This window comes from Abramis brama (genome assembly GCF_963993115.1).
Source record: "Abramis brama genome assembly, chromosome: 12".
In the NCBI taxonomy this organism is placed as follows: Eukaryota; Metazoa; Chordata; class Actinopteri; order Cypriniformes; family Leuciscidae; genus Abramis; species Abramis brama.
Window position 1 is genome coordinate 36,078,370 of NC_139974.1, and position 22,177 is coordinate 36,100,546.

A 22,177-nucleotide genomic window follows, 5' to 3' on the forward strand; every position below is an offset into this window, starting at 1 on the left:
TTTTGATCACTGCCGAGCACTGTACGCAAGATGTAAACTTTTATTACTGAAATGCTGGAAAGTATTTACAAGAACAATATTTCATCGCAGCTCCACCTCAGCGAACAAAAATGGGAAAGAGAAGAAGGCACGTACATTTTTGAAAAGGTTATTGTGGCAGCAATATATGTTACAATTTTAAAATATGTAGGCTAGGCTATTATAGGCTATTATAGTTTGGATTATTTTTTATAATATCCAATAATCATAATAAATTGCAATTTCAACTATTTCTGAAGTGCTTCATTTATAAAGATCACCGCTTTCTCACATAAACAGCCCCTGCACGAGAGAATAATTGATTCTCGAGCCATCGATATCAAACAATTCAGCACCATCGCCACGGACAGCGCCGGGTAACGTCGCACGTAAGAAGGTATATCTTAAGCAGCTTCCTAAGGTATGGTTCGGGGAACACACTTAGGAACATAAACAACTTTGGTAAGATATATCTTTCGAGCTTTCTTAGCGCGCTAAGAGTGAGCGTTATCGGGAAACCAGGCCCAGGGCCCTAACAAGAGGTCACGTGACCCCTGCGACTAACAGACCCCGTCTTTCTTAAGGACCAAGGAGATGAACAAAACAGACGTCAGCAGGAACTATACATGACCTCAGATCGGGATTTCTTAAACCCCATAAACTTTACACACCAACACACTTTACATATCAAAATAAATAAAATCATCACAGAACAAGTTTCGATGAACATCATGGAACTACATAATCCTATGTGTTTCTACAATATATGTGTATGTTCAATAAGTTTAAATCCCATGTAAGTCATTTAATGGTTATAACTGTTAGATGTTTGAATGAAAGTGTGTTGTGTTTCATATCAGTAGGATCGTATGCTCTTGATTCAAAAGATGGCTTGATTGAAATCTGTGTAAAATGTTTCGTATTCTTATAATACTGACAATGTCTAAACTGTGGCCTCTGTTCTCTCTGTTAGTAAGGAGAGCACAGATGCGCATGATTTCCGATCAGAACTGAAAAGAACGCCACCTCCTAAATTTAGCCAGTGTCTAATTGGCCAGAACTCATCCTGGAGGTTGGACGAACTTTGAGTTTAAAATCTTAAGACCCAAACAAAATTTTTAGAAGAGCTCTCAACAAGGCAGAACAAAGACGGAGACGGCAGGCGATGGTTATAGTAACCATGTAGACCGCAGAGACAAAGAACCCAAATTAAGATCAGAAGAACGGGTTCAACAGCTTTATTCAAGCCATCTTACTACTCTCGTCTCAATTTTCTTTTCTTTTCTAATTTTTCCTTTATTTTCCGTTGTGAGTCTCGGTTCTAAGTTAAGTTTTGCGGCAAAGTTTCGGTCCACATTTCTTCTGCAAAGCCAGCTTCAAACAAAGACTTCCATCAACCCGCCAGTACACCACGTGGAGACCAGGCACGAGGAGACCAGCCAACGAACAAACTCGGGAAACCCCTTTTACGCCGAAAGGGAATCCCAAGAGAAAAAAGGAACGCCAAAGACAAGCAAGTAACCTCCAGACTAAAAGCTGAACTGGTGTATTGATATAAATTTAATAACCTGTCTAAGAAACGATAGAAGGGTTAATTAATGATTGATGGTTCGTTCCAGGTTATGTCTTATAAGTGCATAGAATCTTGAGATTTCATCATCTCACTCTTAAACTCATTCTTTCCAAACTCTTTCTAATTTTCTTTCTCTCTTTCTTTCTTTCTTTCTTTCTTTCTTTCGGCAACTTGTATGAATGCATGTGTATGCGTGTGCGTGTGTTTGTGCTAGATATTAGCTTTATGTGTTAGTATATAATCAATAAAGTAGCCTATTGTTTGTATTTGAAAAGAGATTACTTGTGTATGTGCTTACAAATTTATTGTCTTGAACTTCGATCTAAGTTACCGATGCTTTTACCCGTGATTATTTCTTAATTTATTGTTAGCTGGGGATTATTCTTTCTTGGCCAGGAAGATATTATATTTCCTAGAGTTAATAATTGTTTATGCTTTCTGTTCATTGGATGAACTGATAAAATGATCATACTATTGATTCTGCTACAGTAAATTCTGAAAATAATTAACATATTAATTATTGATCATAATCCATTATGAATAATAATTAATTATATTTATACGTGGGCGTATAAACGCTACATTTAATTGGTGGAGAATGCAGGCAGTTTAACCTAAATTGTAAGCATATTACCAAGTAATTTATCTCTTCATATTATGCCGATGAGGGATCCAAACCTCTGAGAGTCTGTGTGTGACGTATGCGTGCGCTCTGTTTGAATGCTGCCTGCTGCTCGAGCTGTCTACTCTAGTCTAGTCTGCCTCCCTATTTTTATTTTTATTTTAAACTGCAGTAAAATAACCCAAGATATAAAATCTCACACAACGATAAGGTAAGAATTGAGCGTGTCCCTCAATTTCTGAAATACTTTGAGTATAGCTTACTGACGTCTGCGTGTTCCAGCGTCTTTCAAAGCTATATGTGTGTGTGTATCAGCCAGAGAGCTTAACGAAATTATACTGCAGTAATTAAAATAACCATACAAGAACGAATATTCTCCTCACAGAGCGATGAGCGTGTTTCTAACGTTATTTATCTGATTCACCGTGCGTGTTCCACGGCGATCCGTGATAAACATCATAGTAGTATATATATTTGTCTGACTGGCAGTGCGAGTTCCACTGCTAGGACGAATATTCTCCTCATTTAGTTTTTTTCTTAGGTTGTCAGTGCGTGTCCCACTACAATCCCCGTGATAAACTATAAGCTTATCTGTGTCTGTTCAATTAATTCTCGTGTAAAAACTGCGTATGTCCGAGTGTAATTGAATAGGAGTTATTTAAAGTTGTGTTCAAGTAAAGCTTGACGGTGAAACTTAACCAACAGTGAAGAACCCTGTTGTTTTTGTGTGCTCAGATAAACATTGCACAGAGACGATCCGCCGAGATCGCTATTGTTCCATCTATTACAGCGCAAAGCTGTCCTTTAAAGTTAATCTCACTCCTAACAAACTGAGTGAAGCCCCACGTCGTAAAACAGCTACAAGTGGTGTATTTGTATTTTTGAAATGCGCCGACATTTCACATGATATGATCGACTGTACGTGCATATTCTTTGAACATTGTTGAAATGCGTCGACATTTCATGTAACATGCTCATCTGTTTACAAACTGCAATTCACATGTTTGCCCACTAGCGTTGTTTTGTCGCCATAGTTACAATCGTGACACGGAAGTCTTAAACAACGCTTCCGGGTGAACTCTGACCAACGCCACAGTGTAAACAAACCAGGCGGGAAGGAAGTCGACCGGAAGTTGAAGCCGGCCGCGTGCCACCATCTTGTAGCAGAACTTCACCTGCAGGTAGCATCCCATTGACTCCCATTCATTTTGGCGTCACTTTGACAGCGAATAACTTTACATCTGAGGCGTTTGAAGACTCCATTTGTCCATTATTTATTTCTAAAGAAACACGACAATGTATAAAATGCTCCATTACGTTGTAGCTTATGTTATGGCCCCGTAGAAGCAGTTTTTGTAAAAGTAGGCTAACGATTGCGTCATAACCACGCGACTCTCTGTCGCACAGTAGAGAGATTACCGTATGGACGGGAGGAGAAGCTCGCGGGCAATCGGGGGGACGTGGAGGCAAAATGGCAATATAATTAATCAGAATACCTAGCAAAAGTTGCTCCTGCTCCAAGCTCATGGACACCTCCTACTCACATTCTCCGTCTCTGCAAGATTCGGAAGGGAATGATTCAGATTTATCTTGGCACAGCTACTAGAAGACAGACGGGTTGCTCACGTGGTCCGTGTAACGCTTTGCTCGGTTTGAGTCTGCGCGTCAGGAAAGGAAGTGCTAAGAAATCGCTAAAAATGGGCTTCACTTGTCTCAATTGAGATCCAATGAGATGGCTCTGTCCACTTCTTATACTGTCTATGAAACAAACCCTTTGGTGGCTAGGCTAAGCTAACCTGGGCAGTTGTTTACATTGAGGCCTATATGCTAAAGCCTTAAGCATTATTTACGTTTGTCATTAGTATTAACATCAGTGGTTAAATACAGTGTCTGTTTGAACAATGTTAAAGTGATTTAACCATTTAAACACCTTGACTTTTACACCTGTTGGTCTTTTCTTCTTTCTTTTTTTACCTGTCTAATATTTTAATTACCCATATTTTCCGTGAAAAGGAAAATTTAGATTCGCAATTATTAATTCCGTTTACTTGCATTTTACTTGAAAAAGAAAATACTGGTTTATGATTATTGTCAAATTCAAATTTGATTTAAAAAAAGAAATATTAAATTAACATTGAAATTCCTTTTTTTCTAAACAGGTAATTTCTAATGATTTCTAGATTCATTTTTAATAATTCTAATTTCATAATTTCCCTAATTTCTAAATTTCTCTTTTAGATTTAATCACTTCAGGTGAATAAGTTTTGAACTTTGAAAGTTAAGTAAACTTATTCCACCCACCTTTCCCTATTACAAGTATTGTTAGACTCATACTTGCTCATTTATTGTTATTGCGTGGTATCCTCCGTTTCTCCTTTCTTTTTGTTACGGTTATAAACTTAACCATTCTATTTGATTTACTCGTTTACCTCTTTATTTAATTACCCTTTTTCTTATTTTGTCCATTATCATTATTACTTTCTTTCATCTTTATTACCTTTTTTTTTATCATTATTCTAGCTTGGGAGTAACACACCTGAGCCTCAATAGGAGACATTGGTATCTCACTACAAGTGTCAAATAAATCAGAGATAACCCTCTCTTACAAAGTTTTATTTTTGAATGTTTAGTTGTTTGGCAACTATCAATTCTATACTCGTAGTTCGACAAAGGCTCCAGAGCCATTTGTGGATCCAATCTCCTTCCCTCCTTTCCTCCTTTACACATCTTTCCTGTTCTGTCCTGCTTTATTCCATCCTATTCTTCACATAGGGAACAAACCTGGGAGAACCATCAATCGAGTCTAAAGAAAGAGAAAGATAATATTCCCAAAGAAAACAATCATTAGATCAATTAACAGAGACAAGTGTTGAGCAACCGTCGCCTTCATAGCATCCCAGCTGTAAGCGGTCCAACTGACGGTGTGTGGTGTCAATCCTGTCAAACTCAGAAAAGAGGTATCAGCATTATTATTGCATTATTTTTCCTTGTAAACATAAACAATAATATTGTTTACCTTTCTGAAAATAGATTCTCTGTGATAGGAAGCATTTACGAGAAAAATAATATTTCTCCTAGTTAAGAATTTTCTTTCTTGTTTTTTTTTATTGAAATTGTTTTTTTAACCTCTCTCTCTTTTTTCCCTTACTCAGTTGAGTGACATAGTCCTCACATCACAAGTTGAAACCAGCTTTTCATTGATAGAAAATATTTATAAAAAAATATTTCTCCCATTGAAAAAAAAAAATCCTTTCAATTGAGATTTGTTTTAACCTTTTTCTCTCTTTCCCTCACTTAGTTGAGTGACGAAGTGTCCACATCACTAGCCTACCTGTCTACACTGAGACCAACACTTAGACATTACAACACTTCACTGTTGTTGTACAGTCACTTAAACGACACTTAGCTGTTCAACCACATATAGGCTTACACCCCACACAGATCTGTGTCAGTCTCTTCACCCCAGCGTGCCAACATGTCGGGGACGACAAACCCCACTGCCCCAGGGGACGACGTGGACGCATGTCTCAGAGGCATTACAGACTGCCTCACACCAAAGACAATTGAACTGTTATTATTTGTAATAATAATCATAATTCTGAGAAGATTCCTGACACAAGATTCAAGCCAGAATCAGAACCACAACCACGTGGAACTAACCAAGATTATCTGTTCCCTAAGCAATGCCTTCACAGCCCAGCTGAAACTAAGTGACAAGCACATCACCCACCTTCAGGAGGAGCTGACACGTGCCCAGAGCCGCATAGACAAGCTGGAAGTGAAAGTCCAGGACGACTTCAAGCGTCAGACCACTGAGTTCCTGAAAGAGCTGATGCACGCTCAACACTGCACAGACCAGCTCAAAGCGAAAGCTCAAGTGCCTGACAAAGTGGAGCAAGAAACAAAGAACCAAGTTGACAAGCTCCAAGAAGCCCTTGCAGTCACTGAACGTGACAAACAAGAATTAAAGACTGTCCAGAAGCACCTGGCAAACCAACTCCAGTCTGCGGAACATCAGCTAGAGAAAGCCAAAGCTGACATTAAAGACAAGAACTCTAAAATCACTGTTCTGAAAGACCACCTGGAAAGGTGCAGTGCTGAAATTGACCATCTGACCCAACAGCGAGAATAAAATCATCACAGAACAAGTTTCGATGAACATCATGGAACTACATAATCCTATGTGTTTCTACAATATATGTGTATGTTCAATAAGTTTAAATCCCATGTAAGTCATTTAATGGTTATAACTGTTAGATGTTTGAATGAAAGTGTGTTGTGTGTAGCAACACTGGGTTGTACATTAACAAATAGCTCAAATGATCTATAGGGAATTTTAATAATTAATCATGACTATGATTAATATTTTGCATCTTACAGTTACATTAATTTATTCGAAGTTGAAAATAGATCGATTTGTATATATGAATAATCAATCACAACGAATTATAATTCATCATTCATATATCAATAATCCTATTTCAGATCGATTATGAGATAACCCTTAATGGAAAATTAATGTAATTATCGAACCGTTGTTTGTCCCGCAAACGACCATAAGATTAACTTACCAACTTTCTCAATAAAGTTATCACTTCTTATAATTTCAAAAAGGAATAGCTTCTGGCCATGAAACCATTATTTTTGTCCTTATAAAATTTAGGTTACTAAACCATAATCAAATTGTAAAGCCTGTAGCTAGATCAAACATTTCAGGGACTCGTAATGTGAGAATTATAGACAGGATCAATCAAGTATATATGGAATTTTAATAATTTGACTAATACATTGAACTAAGGAATACAAAATACTACAATTTACACGAGTAAATATGTATGTACAGGACACGTAAACAAAATACAAGACTAAACGAATAACAGATGAGAGAGGGAGAGGATGAAAGGGAGAAAGTGAAACTAAAGTTCAGGATGAGAGAGATCACCGAAATGATCTCAGCATGGCAAAATCACAGGCAATGTAACCTTGAGAGACAGCAAGGAATCAAATCACATTAAAAGTTCAATAAACTTATCTTGCAAAATGGTTCTCTTTGTTTGTGCCAATTCCAATAATCTGTTCCAATTCTCCTCTGTGTAAGTACACCCAAGATCAGACTCCCACCTTGTTTTGTTTATATATCTGGCATAAGCCGGTAAGTTGTCAATTATGATCTTATACACTGTAGATATTAAACCTTTAATTCTATTGCGTTTGGAATTAAAAATGCATTTTTCAAGTAAAGACTCTTCGGGTCTGTGTGGAAAACTATCTTTAGTTTGACTCTTGATCCAACTTCTAATTTGTAAATATTTGAAGAAGTTACGTTTATCTATATCATAAATTTCTATCAATTGACTGAAACTTGAAAAGACATTATTAGAGTAAAGGTCACTAACAATTTTTACTCCTTTTCTCACCCAGTTTTGTAAAATTCCATCCGCCAAGGCTGCTGGAATGTTGGGATTGTTTGTGAGAGGAGAATTTACCAATAATTTTATGTTTTGTCCAACTAATGTGTGTAATTGCTGCCAGGCGTTGAATGTAACAGAAATTATTGGGTTTTGAGTGATTGTTTTTAGTTTCTTTTTAGATTCCAAAAATGGTACGATTGTTAATAGATTATCCTGTAATTCATGTTGTTCAATTGACATCCATTTTACTTCATCTGCTCTGCAGTGAAACCACATCCACAGAGCGCGAAGTTGTGCCGCCAAATAATACAATTTAAAATTTGGGAGATTCAAGCCTCCTTTGGAATAAGGAGCCTGTAATGTGAGGAGTTTGACTCTCGGTGTTTTATTGTGCCACAGGAAGGAAGTAAGTGATTTGTCTAATTCCTTGAAAAAGGATATTGGAACCTTCAGTGGTATACACTGGAATAAATAAATAAATTTGGGTAATAGATTCATTTTTATTGTATTAATCCTGCCAATCAGTGATAAGGGGAGGTCCATCCATCTCAGTAACTCTTTTTTAGATTTAGTAAGCAAAGAGGCGTAATTTTCTTCATATATTTTGTCACAGGTGCTACAGATAGTGATTCCCAGGTATTTGAAGCCCTCCGTACACCATTTAAATTGAACTGGAAGCAGACTTATGTAATGGTTTGTCATGTTGATTGGAAAAGCTTCACTTTTAGAGTAATTGATTTTGTATCCCGATACAGCACTGTATTTTTTAAGATTAGTCAATAACGAGGGAAATGATGTAATAGGTTGAGATATAAATATTAATAAATCGTCTGCATAGAGTGCGAGTTTATGCTCTTCCGTTCCAATTTTTATGCCAGTGATGGATATGTCTGATCGTAGGGAGATAGCCAGTGGTTCTATTGCAATTGAGAAGAGCGCGGGAGAGGAAGGGCAGCCCTGACGACAGCCACGTGATAAGGAGAAGGCGTCCGACAGAACCCCATTTGTTAGGATCTGCGATCTGGGGGCGGCAAATAGGGTCCTAATGAAACACAGAAAATTTTCACCAAAATTCATGGCCCTCATGGTCTCAAGAAGGAAACTTGGTTCTATCCTGTCGAACGCCTTCTCGGCATCCATAGAGACGATCACGGCAGGATAAATATGTTTTTTTGTGTGCTCTATAATATGAAATAGTCGCCTAACATTATCTGCACCTTGTCTATTCTTGATAAAACCCGTTTGGTCCGTATTAATAATTTTTGGAACTACTTTCTCTAAGCGTTGTGCAATAATTTTCGATAAAATTTTATAATCAGAGTTAAGGAGGCTGAGGGGTCTATAATTGCTGCACTTTTGTGGATCCTTTCCAGGTTTCGGAAGTAGCGTAATAGTTGCCAACTCCAATGTTTTTGGGAGTGTTTCTTTTTGAAATGCTTCTCTAATCATGTTTGTTAGCGGTGTTAGTATTTTTTCTAAGAAAGTTTTGAAATATTCAATTGGATACCCGTCAGGTCCTGGGGCTCTATTATTTTGTAAGGACTTGATCGCTCGGTGAACCTCTTCTTCTAGTATCGCTTCATCTAATAGGTTCCTATCTGTAACTGTAAGTTTAGGCATTGTTAATTTATTAAGGAAGTCTTTGATTTCAGTTTCGGTTGACTGTTCTGTTTTATATAACGTTTCATAATATTTTTGGAATTCCAAGTTCATGTCCTTAGAGCCTTCTAAATATTGTTCATCATCAGATTTGATGCATTGTATGTATTTTTCTGTATCTTCTTGCTTTAGCTGCCAGGCGAGCAACTTGCTAGTTTTGTTACCAAACTCATAGTAATGATATTTAGTTCTCGCCATGGCTGCTTCAGCTTTACTAGTGCAAAGATTGTCATACAAAGTCCGTTTTAGTTTTAATGCACTAAGGGTTTCGGATTGTTTGGTTTGGGCATGCTGAATTTCAAGTATTTTTATTTCATGTTCTAATTGCGATAATTGGTCTCTCTTTTGTTTATTTTTATGGGATAAATATGAGATAATGAGACCTCTCATATATGCCTTAAGGGTTTCCCAAACAACTGAGTGAGAAGCAGTATTTAAGTCTCCAAATATATATCTAACTTGTCATTCATATATTTTACAAAATCGGGATCTTTAAGTAGAAATGTTTTAAATCTCCATCTATGCGAGGCAGGGTCTTCCTGTGACATAGACACCCCCATTATTAGAGCATTGTGGTCTGATAAAGTTGCAGCCAAATAAAGACATGTTTTGATGTGAGGCAGTAATGTATGTGAGGTCAAAAACAGGTCAATTCTAGAGTATGTATTGTGAACATTAGAGTAGAAAGAGAATTCCTTTTTACACGGGTTTTGCAGTCTCCACACATCTTTTAACCCAAGATCATTCATGCCTTGATACAATGCTGTTGCAGATTTCGACAAAGTAGTGTTCTTGGGGGCTGAGCGATCTAATGACGGGTCCAACACAAGATTGAAATCTCCTCCCAGAATACACTGACCCTCTGCAGTTGCCAGTTTCATGGTTAATTTATTAAAAAAAATTGGGTCATCTATATTAGGGCCGTATATTGATGCCAGTGTCAACCTGTTCCTATTAATTATACAGTCAACTAATATAAATCTACCTGAGGTATCCTTTTGTACTGTATTTAATTGAAATCTGAGATTTTTGTTTATGAGCAATGCTACACCTCTAGCACTTGATGAAAACGAGGAGTAATAGACTTTACCAATCCAGTCACGTTTCAATTTTGTATGCTCAATGTCAGTAATATGTGTTTCTTGGATGAATGCAATATCTGTCTTTTGTTTTTTTAAATAGGTTATAATTTTTTTCCTTTTGGTTGGATTATTAATTCCTTTCACATTTAGTGATATGCAGTTTAAATGTCCCGTTTTAGCCATCATTCACTTAAAACAATTAAGAAAAAAAAAAAATAAACAAAAACAAGATTAAATTAGGCTTAGCGAGTGATGTCTTTGTCAACATTGGGTTAACATTTATATGGAGAGAGGAGAACGGAGCTACAAACAGCTCGAAAACAAACAGAAAACAATGTGAGGAGAACAAAGCATCCACAAAAAAAAGAAAAGCAAAGCACTGCGCGAAAAAGAACTGGCAGTGCCAAAGCAGAGTTGGGCTCAAGGACCCGCAGATGGCTGCTTTCACTATCTATGGTCAACACATGAGATCTATCTCCAAAAAAAAAAAAAAAAAAAAAAAATATATATATATATATATATATACGTATACACACTTCGTGTGGTCTAGAAACATATTCTTCCTTTTAAAAGAGCCCTGTGCTATGAGTTAACAACATCTTGTAACACGTATTAGAGACCTTTCATCCAGTTGTCAGCCGTTTTTTGGCGAAGGAGGGTTTCACGCATTTTCACGCGCCAGCTCCAAAGTGCGAACATACACCTTTGCCTCACCCGGGGTCGAGAAGCGGCGGTATCCTCCTCCGTCGGTGTTCACCCTCAAGATGTCTGGATATAACAACGCGTATTCCACTTTCAATTCCCGGAGTTGAGCTTTCACACCGTCGTAAGCTTTACGTTTACGGACGATCTCCGCTGAATAGTCGTTAAAGAAGAGGATCCTCTGTTGACGCGGGGTCTCGTTCTGGTAGTGTCTGCGTGCGGCTTCCATTACCCGGACTTTATCGGAGTAATAGTGGAATTTGACAATGAAGGGACGTGGCCTCTGTCCGATTGGCGGCATCGGGCACCCAGTGCGCGATGTGCACGATCCAGGATGATCCTACCGTCTGCGGTATCAAGATGAAGGTACTCGGGGATCCACCTCTCAAGGTATTTTACCGCGTTCGTCCCCTCTTCGCGCTCTGTTATTCCCAGTATTCTGACGTTACATCTCCGGGAGTGATTCTCCAGCTGGTCAGTGCGCTCTTTTAGTTGTTTGATTTGTTTATCCAAAGTTAAGATTTTGGCTTCGGATGCAGCTGCAGTCTGGCCTATGGCTTCCATTTGCTCATTTGCGGTATCCATTCTCGCAGTCAGGGCCTGTATCTCAGTGCCTCGGTCGGCGACGGCCTCCAGGACAGAGGCCAGTCTTGTTTCAATCATTTGCGTTACATCGGCTATTTTTTTATCCATCGTCTGTGTCACAGACGCCTCCAATTTCTCAATCTGTTCCGTGACTCCGGCTAATTTACTGTCTATGACCGCTGTAAGAGCGTGTATGATGGTGTTAGCATCAGATGTCACTGCCGTAAGGCCAGAGCTAACATTAGCTTCGTCGCCGCTAATTTCTTGGTTGGCGTGGATTTCACTGCTTCCTTCGGTCTTCTTTCCCCTCGGTTTTGGCATGTTGGCAGTAGTTTTCTTGAAATAGTCATCGATGTTCATATCAGGCACTCTTTAGTCTTTTGAGACCACACGAAAGACTTAATTAGTTGGAAAAGTCTCAGAGCTCTTGACCGTGCTGCCTAAGCGGTCGCCATCTTTGTTAGTCTCCACTGTAGCATATTTCTAAAGCATCTTTTTATAATTTAACCTCTATGCATTATTTGTTAAAGAGCTCCTTCTGATAACACCATTAAGCCTTATGAATCTGTGATAGTGCATTGTTTTGCCAAATGGTTCTCTTTGTTGCTGAAGAACGCAGAGTCGTGCGTGTGTCTCTTTAAGAAAGCAGGGCTTGCTTCGGTGAGCGCGGCCGCGGGATGTTCAAGTCTCTTTAAAGTTGAGGTTGCCGGCTACGTTTGCTTCGCTGAACGTAGGGAGAAGACGAAAGACGAAAATAAAGAAAAGACTTAAAGAGAAAGGAAAACGGAGAATGCTCCCAAAAAGGGAGCCATATGGATCTTCTCGCTGACGAAGAGGGTTCGTAAAAAGTGCTCCCGGAGATTTCCTGAGTTGGTCTTTTATGGAAACTATGGGCTGACGCCTCTGTTCGCGTGAACAACCAATGAACGTCCAAAGATATGAAGCGGGAAAAGTTCCTTTGTCTCTGGGGGAGACACCCACTCGAGGGAGTTATGGTGTTGTCTTAATACTCTAGTCAGACGATTCATATAGTAATAATCATATCATTGCAATCTATTATCGAGATTCAACTCTGTTAAGTCTCAAGATTTAAAATGATATAAAACATGTCATATGAAAGATTATAGGAATACACAAAGTTACATAAGATATGCAGAATTACACAAGCATATTAATGTTAATATTAATATCAATGCATCTTACAAGCATTTTAAGGTTCGTTCCTTCAAATACGTCATAAACGTAGTGAATATAAACTGGGAAACACAGGAGTATATGAAATATGACATGCTTACTGTATATTCTAAGTTTAATGTTCAAAGTTTGTGTATGTGTGTGCGTTGGAATGTTGGCTCCTCGTTATCTCTTGCAGCGGAGCTGGATGAGCTGCAGCTTGGGAGTCATAAAGTTTTATGACCTAGCCCTGAAGATTCGATTCCAATGGGAGAAACTTTCTTCAAAAATCCATTTCAGAGCCACACACACTAGAAGATCATAACTATGATCAAAACAAAACTAATCAAACATGCATGCATACCGGAAGGTCAGATACAAGTCTGAATTACATACAAAGGTCGTTTGTGTGTTGTATGTACGTGTGAGAGTGTATGTCACATAGAAAGTTTCGTTATCTCTCTGTCCAGAGAGGGGAAGCGGGTTTGGAATGCAGAACTCTGCAACGTTAAGGGAATGTGTTGACTGGTTATCCTCCAAGGTGCAATAAAGTGTCGCGAAAGACCATTTGTCGCAGACTAGCTGGAGCCAACACAACTGATTTACCTTCGGGGGTTCAGAGTGTAAAAAGGCTTTGGGTTTCAGAATAAATGTGCTTAGAAAGCACAGAGTCTGAATTTGTTAATTCAGAATCAAACGAACGAATGATTCAAATAGCCCAGTCGCTACATGTGTTTCATATCAGTATGATCGTATGCTCTTGATTCAAAAGATGGCTTGATTGAAATCTGTGTAAAATGTTTCGTATTCTTATAATACTGACAATGTCTAAACTGTGGCCTCTGTTCTCTCTGTTAGTAAGGAGAGCACAGATGCGCATGATTTACGATCAGAACTGAAAAGAACGCCACCTCCTAAATTTAGCCAGTGTCTAATTGGCCAGAACTCATCCTGGAGGTTGGACGAACTTTGAGTTTAAAATCTTAAGACCCAAACAAAATTTTTAGAAGAGCTCTCAACAAGGCAGAACAAAGACGGAGACGGCAGGCGATGGTTATAGTAACCATGTAGACCGCAGAGACAAAGAACCCAAATTAAGATCAGAAGAACGGGTTCAACAGCTTTATTCAAGCCATCTTACTACTCTCGTCTCAATTTTCTTTTCTTTTCTAAGTTTTCCTTTATTTTCCGTTGTGAGTCTTGGTTCTAAGTTAAGTTTTGCGGCAAAGTTTCGGTCCACATTTCTTCTGCAAAGCCAGCTTCAAACAAAGGCTTCCATCAACCCACCAGTACACCACGTGATTGGCCGCCTCAGACCAGGCACGAGGAGACCAGCCAACGAACGCACTCGGGAAACCCCTTTTACGCCGAAAGGGAATCCCAAGAGAAAAAAGGAACGCCAAAGACAAGCAAGTAACCTCCAGACTAAAAGACTCCAGACTATTATTCTTTCTTGGCCAGGAAGATATTATATTTCCTAGAGTTAATAATTGTTTATGCTTTCTGTTCATTGGATGAACTGATAAAATGATCATACTATTGATTCTGCTACAGTCAATTCTGAAAATAATTAAAATATTAATTATTGATCATAATCCGTTATGAATAATAATTAATTATATTTATACGTGGGCATATAAACGCTTCAAAATATGCACTAATTTAACATTGTCATGATTCCAGCCTGTGTTCCCCTGTGTCGCGTATGGTTGCAGCAGGATGTAAAAAATAAAGTGCTGGATTTAAGTGCAGCAGTCCTTTATTATATAGACAGAGGACCAAGGTTGAGCTGGAAGGAAGGAAGGAAAAGCCCAATGGAGCAAAAGGGTGGAGGGACGAGGCACAGGTGAAGGCCCGGAAGTCCAGAGCGCAGGCAGAGCAACGACTGAGCAAGGTGGAGCCAGAGGGACGAGGAAAGCCCGGTGGAGCCAAAAGGATGATGGTCCCAGGTGGAGCCGAGGGACGGAGGAACCACAGTGGAGCTCGACTGGTTGCCAGGCCTAAGAGGAGTGACGGGCATGGAGGTCCAAGGTGGAGCTAATGGGTCGCCACTCCTATCAGAAGATGAAAGGCTAAGGAGAGGCAGTGCTGGAGATCTCAGCAGTTCAGAAGGGGGTGAACAGACAGGCTTAACAGGAACACGCAAGACAGGCATAAAATCCATGAACAGCCCTCTTGGTCGACGAGGAAGAGGCGAGGAACTCTCACTAGGTTCAGACAAAACAGGCAGAGGAGGTTCCCTTGAGTGGGAGGCAAGGGAACACAATCTCAAACAATTTTGTGCTGGAAGACGTGACAGGCAATTTTGAGCCTATCACGTCTTCCACGTGTGGAAACGGAACAGGCCGGATGCACTCGCTCTCTCAGTCCATCAACGCTTTTTCCTCAGCTGGTGTTGAGGGGGTTGAGCTCCATGTCATCCCCTCAAAACTCCACCAAATCGCCCACAGGAACTAGCGATGTGGCCGGCTATCACACCTGGTCAGACGTTACGTCGGGCTCGGGCTCTGGGCTCAGTCCTTGTTGCTGATCGTGGCAGGCTCCGGCTCGGCATCTGTGGTGGGCGCAGATTTCGCCATCTCTGGGCTGGTCTCCTCCTTGCTCTTGCAGATCGTAAACGGGGAACCGTTGTGGAGAAGGACACATTCCACGCAACCCATAAAGCTCCCTGGAGGCTCGTCCGCGAGATCAGACAGAGAACTGAACAAAATACAGGGCTTAAATACTGAGACTAACCAATCAAAGAAACGAGACCCAGCTTGACCATAATAATTGTCTCCTGACTTAGGGAAAATATATATTTATGAATAATGATACTGATATTGAATGATTAATAATAAACAATAAACATTTTAAAAGATCTAGCTATTTTCTTTCTCCATCCCATCAACAAATTGATCAGATCAACATTTTTACATCTACATATTTTTGGAATAGGAACATGAAGAGATTAGCCATTCTATGGAAAGGTTCCCACCAAACGATTATGCAAAATTTAAAACTTCCTCTCAAAATGTCATAAAAACCTTTAGTGTTGAAAGATTTGGCCACCCTTTCACATCACTTTTCATTAAAGATTTAACTATTATTCCGGAACAGGCTGTTCTGTTATCACTTAGTTCCCAAATTATATAACTGTTTTGTATACGTTTGTTTGCTCTTTTCTGTTCTAGAATAATCATGATATATTTATATTATAGTGATTACACACTACCGATCAAAATGTATTGTTTTTGAAAATAGTCTCTGCTCATGATCCTTCAGAAATCATTCTCATATGCTGATTTTAGCCTCAGATAGAGGTTCTTGGATTTTTATTCATCATGTAGGACAGCTTCAGATCAAAACTCAATCTACAGCAGAAGTACAGTGCTCCCAATAGGCAACACTCTTAAAAATAAAGGGTCCAAAAGGGGGGTTTCAAAGTGATGCCATGAAGAACCATTTTTGGTTTCCCAAATACATTTTTGGTTTCTCAGGGTACAGTTAAAGAACCTTTTTCCACTATTAAGAACCTTTTGTCCAATGGAAAGTTTCCATGGATGTTAAAGGTACTTCATGGAACCATTGATGCCAATTAAGAATCTTTATTTTTAAGAGTGTAAGGTACAGAATTTAATTAGTGCTGGCGTTTAATAACAGGTCGGGTGTTTATGCCGAAATAACAAGAAAACTAACTTTTTCTGATGTGGAGATCACAAGAAAATGATGTCAAAGTCACTTTGTCGAGGCCAGGAGCAAACAAGAAAGTAAAAACAAAGCATTGCCTCGTGGCTTATGCAGTTTTCTCATAAAAGCAGAAGTCTCTTTAATGTACTCTTCTGTTTGTATAGGTTGAAAGTTCCTCAAAATGCTTTTTCACAACCCATTTTGGAACCCATAAAATTACACTTTCTTTCTGAATTAAATCATATATCTTACAATGATAGTTTTGGCACAATACTGGAATAAGTTTATATACATTACAAGCCGATTATATGGTCATTACAACAGGACGTGCATGTTGTTTATTGGTCTTGGATCCAAATGTTTTAGGAATGACATTCATTCCATAAACTCCAGCCTTGTGAAGCCTATTGTTTCTGTTGGGTCTGGGTTACAGAGGTACATATATTTGTAACTTAATATTTTGTCTTAATTTTAAAACTTAAAAACATGTTTGTTTTTTTATAGTTAATAAAGTGTCAGTTTGTACCTGATTACTTTACTCGGATACTTTTTTATTTGGTGTTTCTGTTATTCTTCCATCCTTTCATGCATGCCACTTTCCCCACACTTCAAATCACAAAGCTGGCATTCTTACAAGAGTGTGTAGGCTAACAGAGAGGTTAAAGGTGTAAATGCACCTGCCATCAAACAGTTAATACAAAAGTAAGAAGCGTATTCTTCCAAAATTTCTTTTAAATAAATAACTACAGAGTTAGACCAGAATGACAATGTTGGATATGTTCATGGATATTATCAGACAAAACGAGAGACTATCAAAATGAGTCTGTGGCTGATCAGATTTGCAAATATTTCTGTTATACTAATAATGTGACAAGGTCTAAAGTCAAGAATAGATTGATTGACCGTGAGAATAAGAACATTTTTCTTGCTCATGCCCTTTTGTACCACAATCAACCTCAAGATTGCGCCATTGAGTGACTGTGTTTGTCTACTGATCACTGAACTGCAGTGCGTTTCACAGGAAAACAGGAAGGACATATCATGTAATGACAAAGAGGAAGATGTTAAAGGCACAATATGTATTTTTTTTGCTTTAAAAATATAAAAAATCACTATATCTATGTTATATATTTTTTAAAGTTGTGTATTTACATTATCCCTACAGTTCCAATTAACTTCTAAATCCAGAGAAATTAATATTTTAATTCGAAGACACGGACCGTGTCTTTATTTCCGTTATGTCGCAGTCAATGGCGTCATATCCGCGTTGTCCCTGGTTTCCGCTCGTGCTGCCATGGTAACCAGAGCTATGAACCAGAGCCCTCTGATAGTAACCAAGACGACAGACGTGGACCACTGTAGTTCGCAATGTCTATCTGCACGCTGTTGTTGTTTCGTTCAAACATTATGGACCATGGCAAGCAGACTTTGGATAAAAAAGGAGAACTAAAACGAGAATCAATATCAGGGCGGTGTTTTCGAGATGCCTAGAGCTCCCATAGACAGTATAAACGAGAGCTCCACGTCCGAGACTTCGACCGCTCCTACATGTACTTTATTAAACAGGTGAGCACATTTACATAAAACTAATCAATGTTATATAGTTCAACAATGATAAAATGTCAGAATATGAGCTGTATGTTATTCTAATGTTGATCTAGCTTAACGTTACTGTTAACGTTAGTCTCATACAGACAAACTAACACATAAGTTACATTTCAACACATTCAAATGCAGTTTAGTGTGATAGTGTAATGTTAGACCAAGTGAAACAGCGCTGCGTTACCTCACAAGTTTAATTTGTCTAATAAACTGACCTGTAAGTAGTAATTCTGCGTGTAGTTCGGTAGAATGAAATGTCCATATTCCTTTTATATCCGCGGGACTCGCGTCGCGTGTGGAGCTGATAGCTGTCTCTTAGCAATCCCAAACTGCTTCATATCACAGTCATGACAAAAACATCGATGTATTCAGTCATCCATAAACATTATTAGATCGGTCGGCTTGACGTTGACGACAAGATCCATAATTCTTAGCAAATGTTGCGTCATCAAACTACGCCTTTGTTATTGTAAAGAGGTTAGCGACCCCTAGTGGAGAAAAAATCCCATACTGTACGTTTAAGAGATGTGAGTTTTTATATCAAAATGATTATGTGTGCACATGTGTCTTTTTGCTAATATGGCTTGTACAATTTGACACACACACAACTTTGCCTGCATTTATTGTGGATCGCTGTGAATTAAGGATGATTGGGACCGTTTTTGAATTTCTGCCTTATGCAAGGTTTCTTGCCATAAATTAAAAACATCAGCCCAACACAGGATACATTTCTGTAATAATGAAGATGTTACCTACCCATTTGAACAGGAAAAGTGTATATTATAATGAAAGGATGTGTGACATACACTTATGTAAACTGAGCCAAACCCCCCTTTTTTGTGGTAATATTTGGGACAGCACATATTTTCATTCATTTAAGGTAATGTAAGCATTTACTGTATTGCACAAGTTCATACTTTGATATAATTTTATATGCAATATTTCTTTTTCTGTTCATTATTTAGAGTTGTGTTTATTTCTGTTCAACTTTATTTCTCAATGTTTATAAATCCATCCACATTTCATACAGTACAACACATGCAATTGAGGTAGAAGGCCAAAAATTGGCATGGGGTACTTTCCATAAGATCATCTCTCAATGCAAATCAAACTAGCTTTTAGGCTAACTGAAATAAAATCATGCCAATCTCTAGGTATGGTGAATGCTATGTGATGATGTGGGGCTATTTTAATTCCAAAGGCCAAGGGAACTTTATCAGGATGCATAGTATCCTAAAAATTAATAATAAAAAAATACTTAAAAATACAAATCTGCCTGCCTCTATGGGAATTTAACATAGGGGTGTACACACTTATGCACCATGTATTTTAAGGAAGAACATTTATTTATTTACGATACATTATTCATTCACAAAGAAAATTGGTGTCCTAAAAGGTTGGATTTTTCCTAATTTTTTAAATTAAGGCATTAAGTTCAATTTCCAAAATATGATTTTTTATTCCTCTTTTTAGTCAACTTTAGCATGGGTGTATTAACTTATGCATTGCACTGTATATATATATATATAGTTGATTAACTGAATGAGCTCCCCCCACGTTAATTAAGTTAATTATCTGAATGTGCTCCTCCTGAACTTTGTTAATAAAACATCATGAAAAAGAGAATGGTTTCTTGCAGAGGCTAATGCTTGCTGACGTTCTGTTGCACGTCTATGACTCCTCCGCCTGAACTTTCCCTTGCCCTGTATTTTGCGCTGACTGTAGTCAAAACACATTTCACACTGCATGACTTTGAGTTGCAGACAGATCCAAATATTTACCATGCTAAATAAAGGTATCAGCAACGCATCGGTTTTGCATCGATATAAACACTATCAATAGCATCAATATGCATCAATAGCATTGATTTGCCTCAGATTTTGGGCATTTGTTTGCGATTTTCAAACAAATCTGTTGGTAAGTGAAACTCGAGGCTAATATTGTTCAGTGTGTACTGTGTACACGACATGAAACAGAGCGTTCAGACAGAGGATGAAAACAGTTTTTTGAACATTAACATATTATAGTAGACCACATAACCAATGTAGCATTATTAGCATTTTGTCACATTAACTAATTTTGCTCCAATGGCCTAATCATATTTATATGCTCAATGCATACAGAAACAATACATAGTACACTGTAAAAAAACCTGTAATTTTATGGAATTTTACCATTTTATTTTGCAGATTTTTCCTGTATAGACTATGCACAGTAGACCTACATACTATATGCTACAACAACAGTAAGTCAGTATGGTAGTAGTCTATTATATTCTGAATGTAGAGGAGACTTCAGTGAACAAAAATATGAATAATTCAGTGAAGTGAAGGAGACTTTAACTTCCCTTAAAAGATTCATTCATAAACCTTTATTCAGTCATGAACAAAATACCATGTATAGATGGATTATTAAAAATACATTTTTATTTCACATGAATTTAGTTTGGATGTTGGACTAATCTGTTCTCTCAAGAGTTTGAAAGAGTCTCGCACTTTGAAAGTCTTTGATAAGAAGTCATGGGAGTTGTTTCCTTACAACACCAACCCTATAAAAAATAGAAATACAACTTTTTAATATAAGCAAACACAAAACTTGATGCACGAGTTGTTATTATAATTATACAGGTAGGTTTATTAAATCTATAATTCATCCACATTTATTTTGGCTTGATGATTAGGCATGATTAATAGAGCAGATGGAGTTAGTTTTACCGCTGCAGCACCCCCACTGGCCAGATGCTGTCTTGCAGCAGAACTTCTCAGCTGGGCAGTAGATGTTTCCTTCACAATGAATAGTCTCAGTCTGGGTCTGCCTTTCGAGAGCCTGCTCATTTCCATTCACAGGAATTATGTTAGTAAACACATAACCAGAAACTCACCTTCTTAGAAAAATCTCTAAAAGAACCATTTCAATTTTTACAGCTCAAATAAATACAATAGAAGTTAGAACATAATATAATGAACTAAAGCACATTTCTGCTTTTAAACCACTGAGAATTCACTGCCCTATTGTTTATTTTAACACACAGAGAAATTTAAATCACTATTTATGACAATTGAGAACATATATGTTTTTTGAACCCTAAATATTTATTTAATTTGTGTCAAAAATCTTATGTCATTTTATTGATCACTGTTTATTGTTCGCAGCTTGAAAATGTTCAGCCATGTTTTATAACTGCCGGAAATGGTGATTGAAAGTCATATGACATTGTCTGTAAAGATTGTCAAGTATGTAGGTCGTTGTAACATGACAGGTTGCTTTACTTGTTGCATAGGTTGCTTTACTTTGCAGTCATATAGGCAGAGTACTGACATACCTGAGTTTTCTGGATCGCTTTGTAGGCCGGCTGAGGAGAAGAAGACTCAAGTCTCAACCACCCCCTCAAACACTGAGTCGATGTGGAATCGCAGTGATAACCGTGACGGCAGCAATGAACTCCATCTCTACAGCACTGACCCTGAAGGAGTGGGCAGAACAAACAAAGGTTAAACCTTAAACTTAATAGACTAAAAAAGTTACACAGTTTACTGTGATTTACCATTGAGAACGGACAGCAGAACCATTGTCCATAAGGACTCCGACAACACGTTGTTCCATCAGGACACACAGTATAAGCATCACAATACACCACAGAGACAGACTCACTATCAGACTCTACTGGGTCTGAGAGATCCATCAGCGGCTCTGCAGCTACAAGAGCTGCCATGAGGAACATCAACACTGGAACCATCTGAAAATAGCACATCAAAATATTATAAATATAAATATTTTTTTTTGAAATTACTGAAAAAATGTTTTGGAACTTCCATCTGTTCTAACATTTGATACGTGACAAAGTCTAATGTCAATAATAGATTGATTGACAGTGAGAATAAGAACATTTACCTTGCTGGGTCTCTTCTTTGTGGATTGTGTTTTGCTGTCTGTCCTGTGATGTTCTGACTGTGTCTCTTATATAGATATACACACGGCTCCTCCCATTTAAAATGTAAAATTTAACCAGGAAATTTACAAGAATAAAGAAAAGAAAAGAAAATAATAATATATTATCAATATAATATATTTGCTAAATTTC

At 38.1% G+C, this 22,177-nt stretch overlaps 1 protein-coding gene and 1 long non-coding RNA gene across 2 annotated transcripts; one reads left to right on the forward strand and one right to left on the reverse strand.

The window, feature by feature from the left end:
- The first annotated feature begins 17,671 nt into the window (after positions 1 to 17,671).
- Positions 17,672 to 21,482, forward strand: LOC311093252. The gene is made up of 3 exons (XR_014608383.1): positions 17,672 to 18,060; positions 20,286 to 20,341; positions 21,377 to 21,482. It is a non-coding gene; the product is annotated as an uncharacterized lncRNA (long non-coding RNA).
- Positions 20,440 to 22,112, reverse strand: LOC311093249 (progranulin-like). The gene is made up of 5 exons (XM_084130499.1): positions 21,988 to 22,112; positions 21,641 to 21,832; positions 21,419 to 21,559; positions 20,811 to 20,922; positions 20,440 to 20,644 (listed from the first exon to the last, which is right to left on the reverse strand). The coding sequence occupies exons 2-5, from the start codon at positions 21,830 to 21,832 to the stop codon at positions 20,631 to 20,633; spliced, it is 459 nt and encodes a 152-aa protein (XP_083986625.1). The 5' UTR covers positions 21,988 to 22,112; the 3' UTR covers positions 20,440 to 20,630.
- Between the last annotated feature and the right edge of the window lie 65 nt (positions 22,113 to 22,177).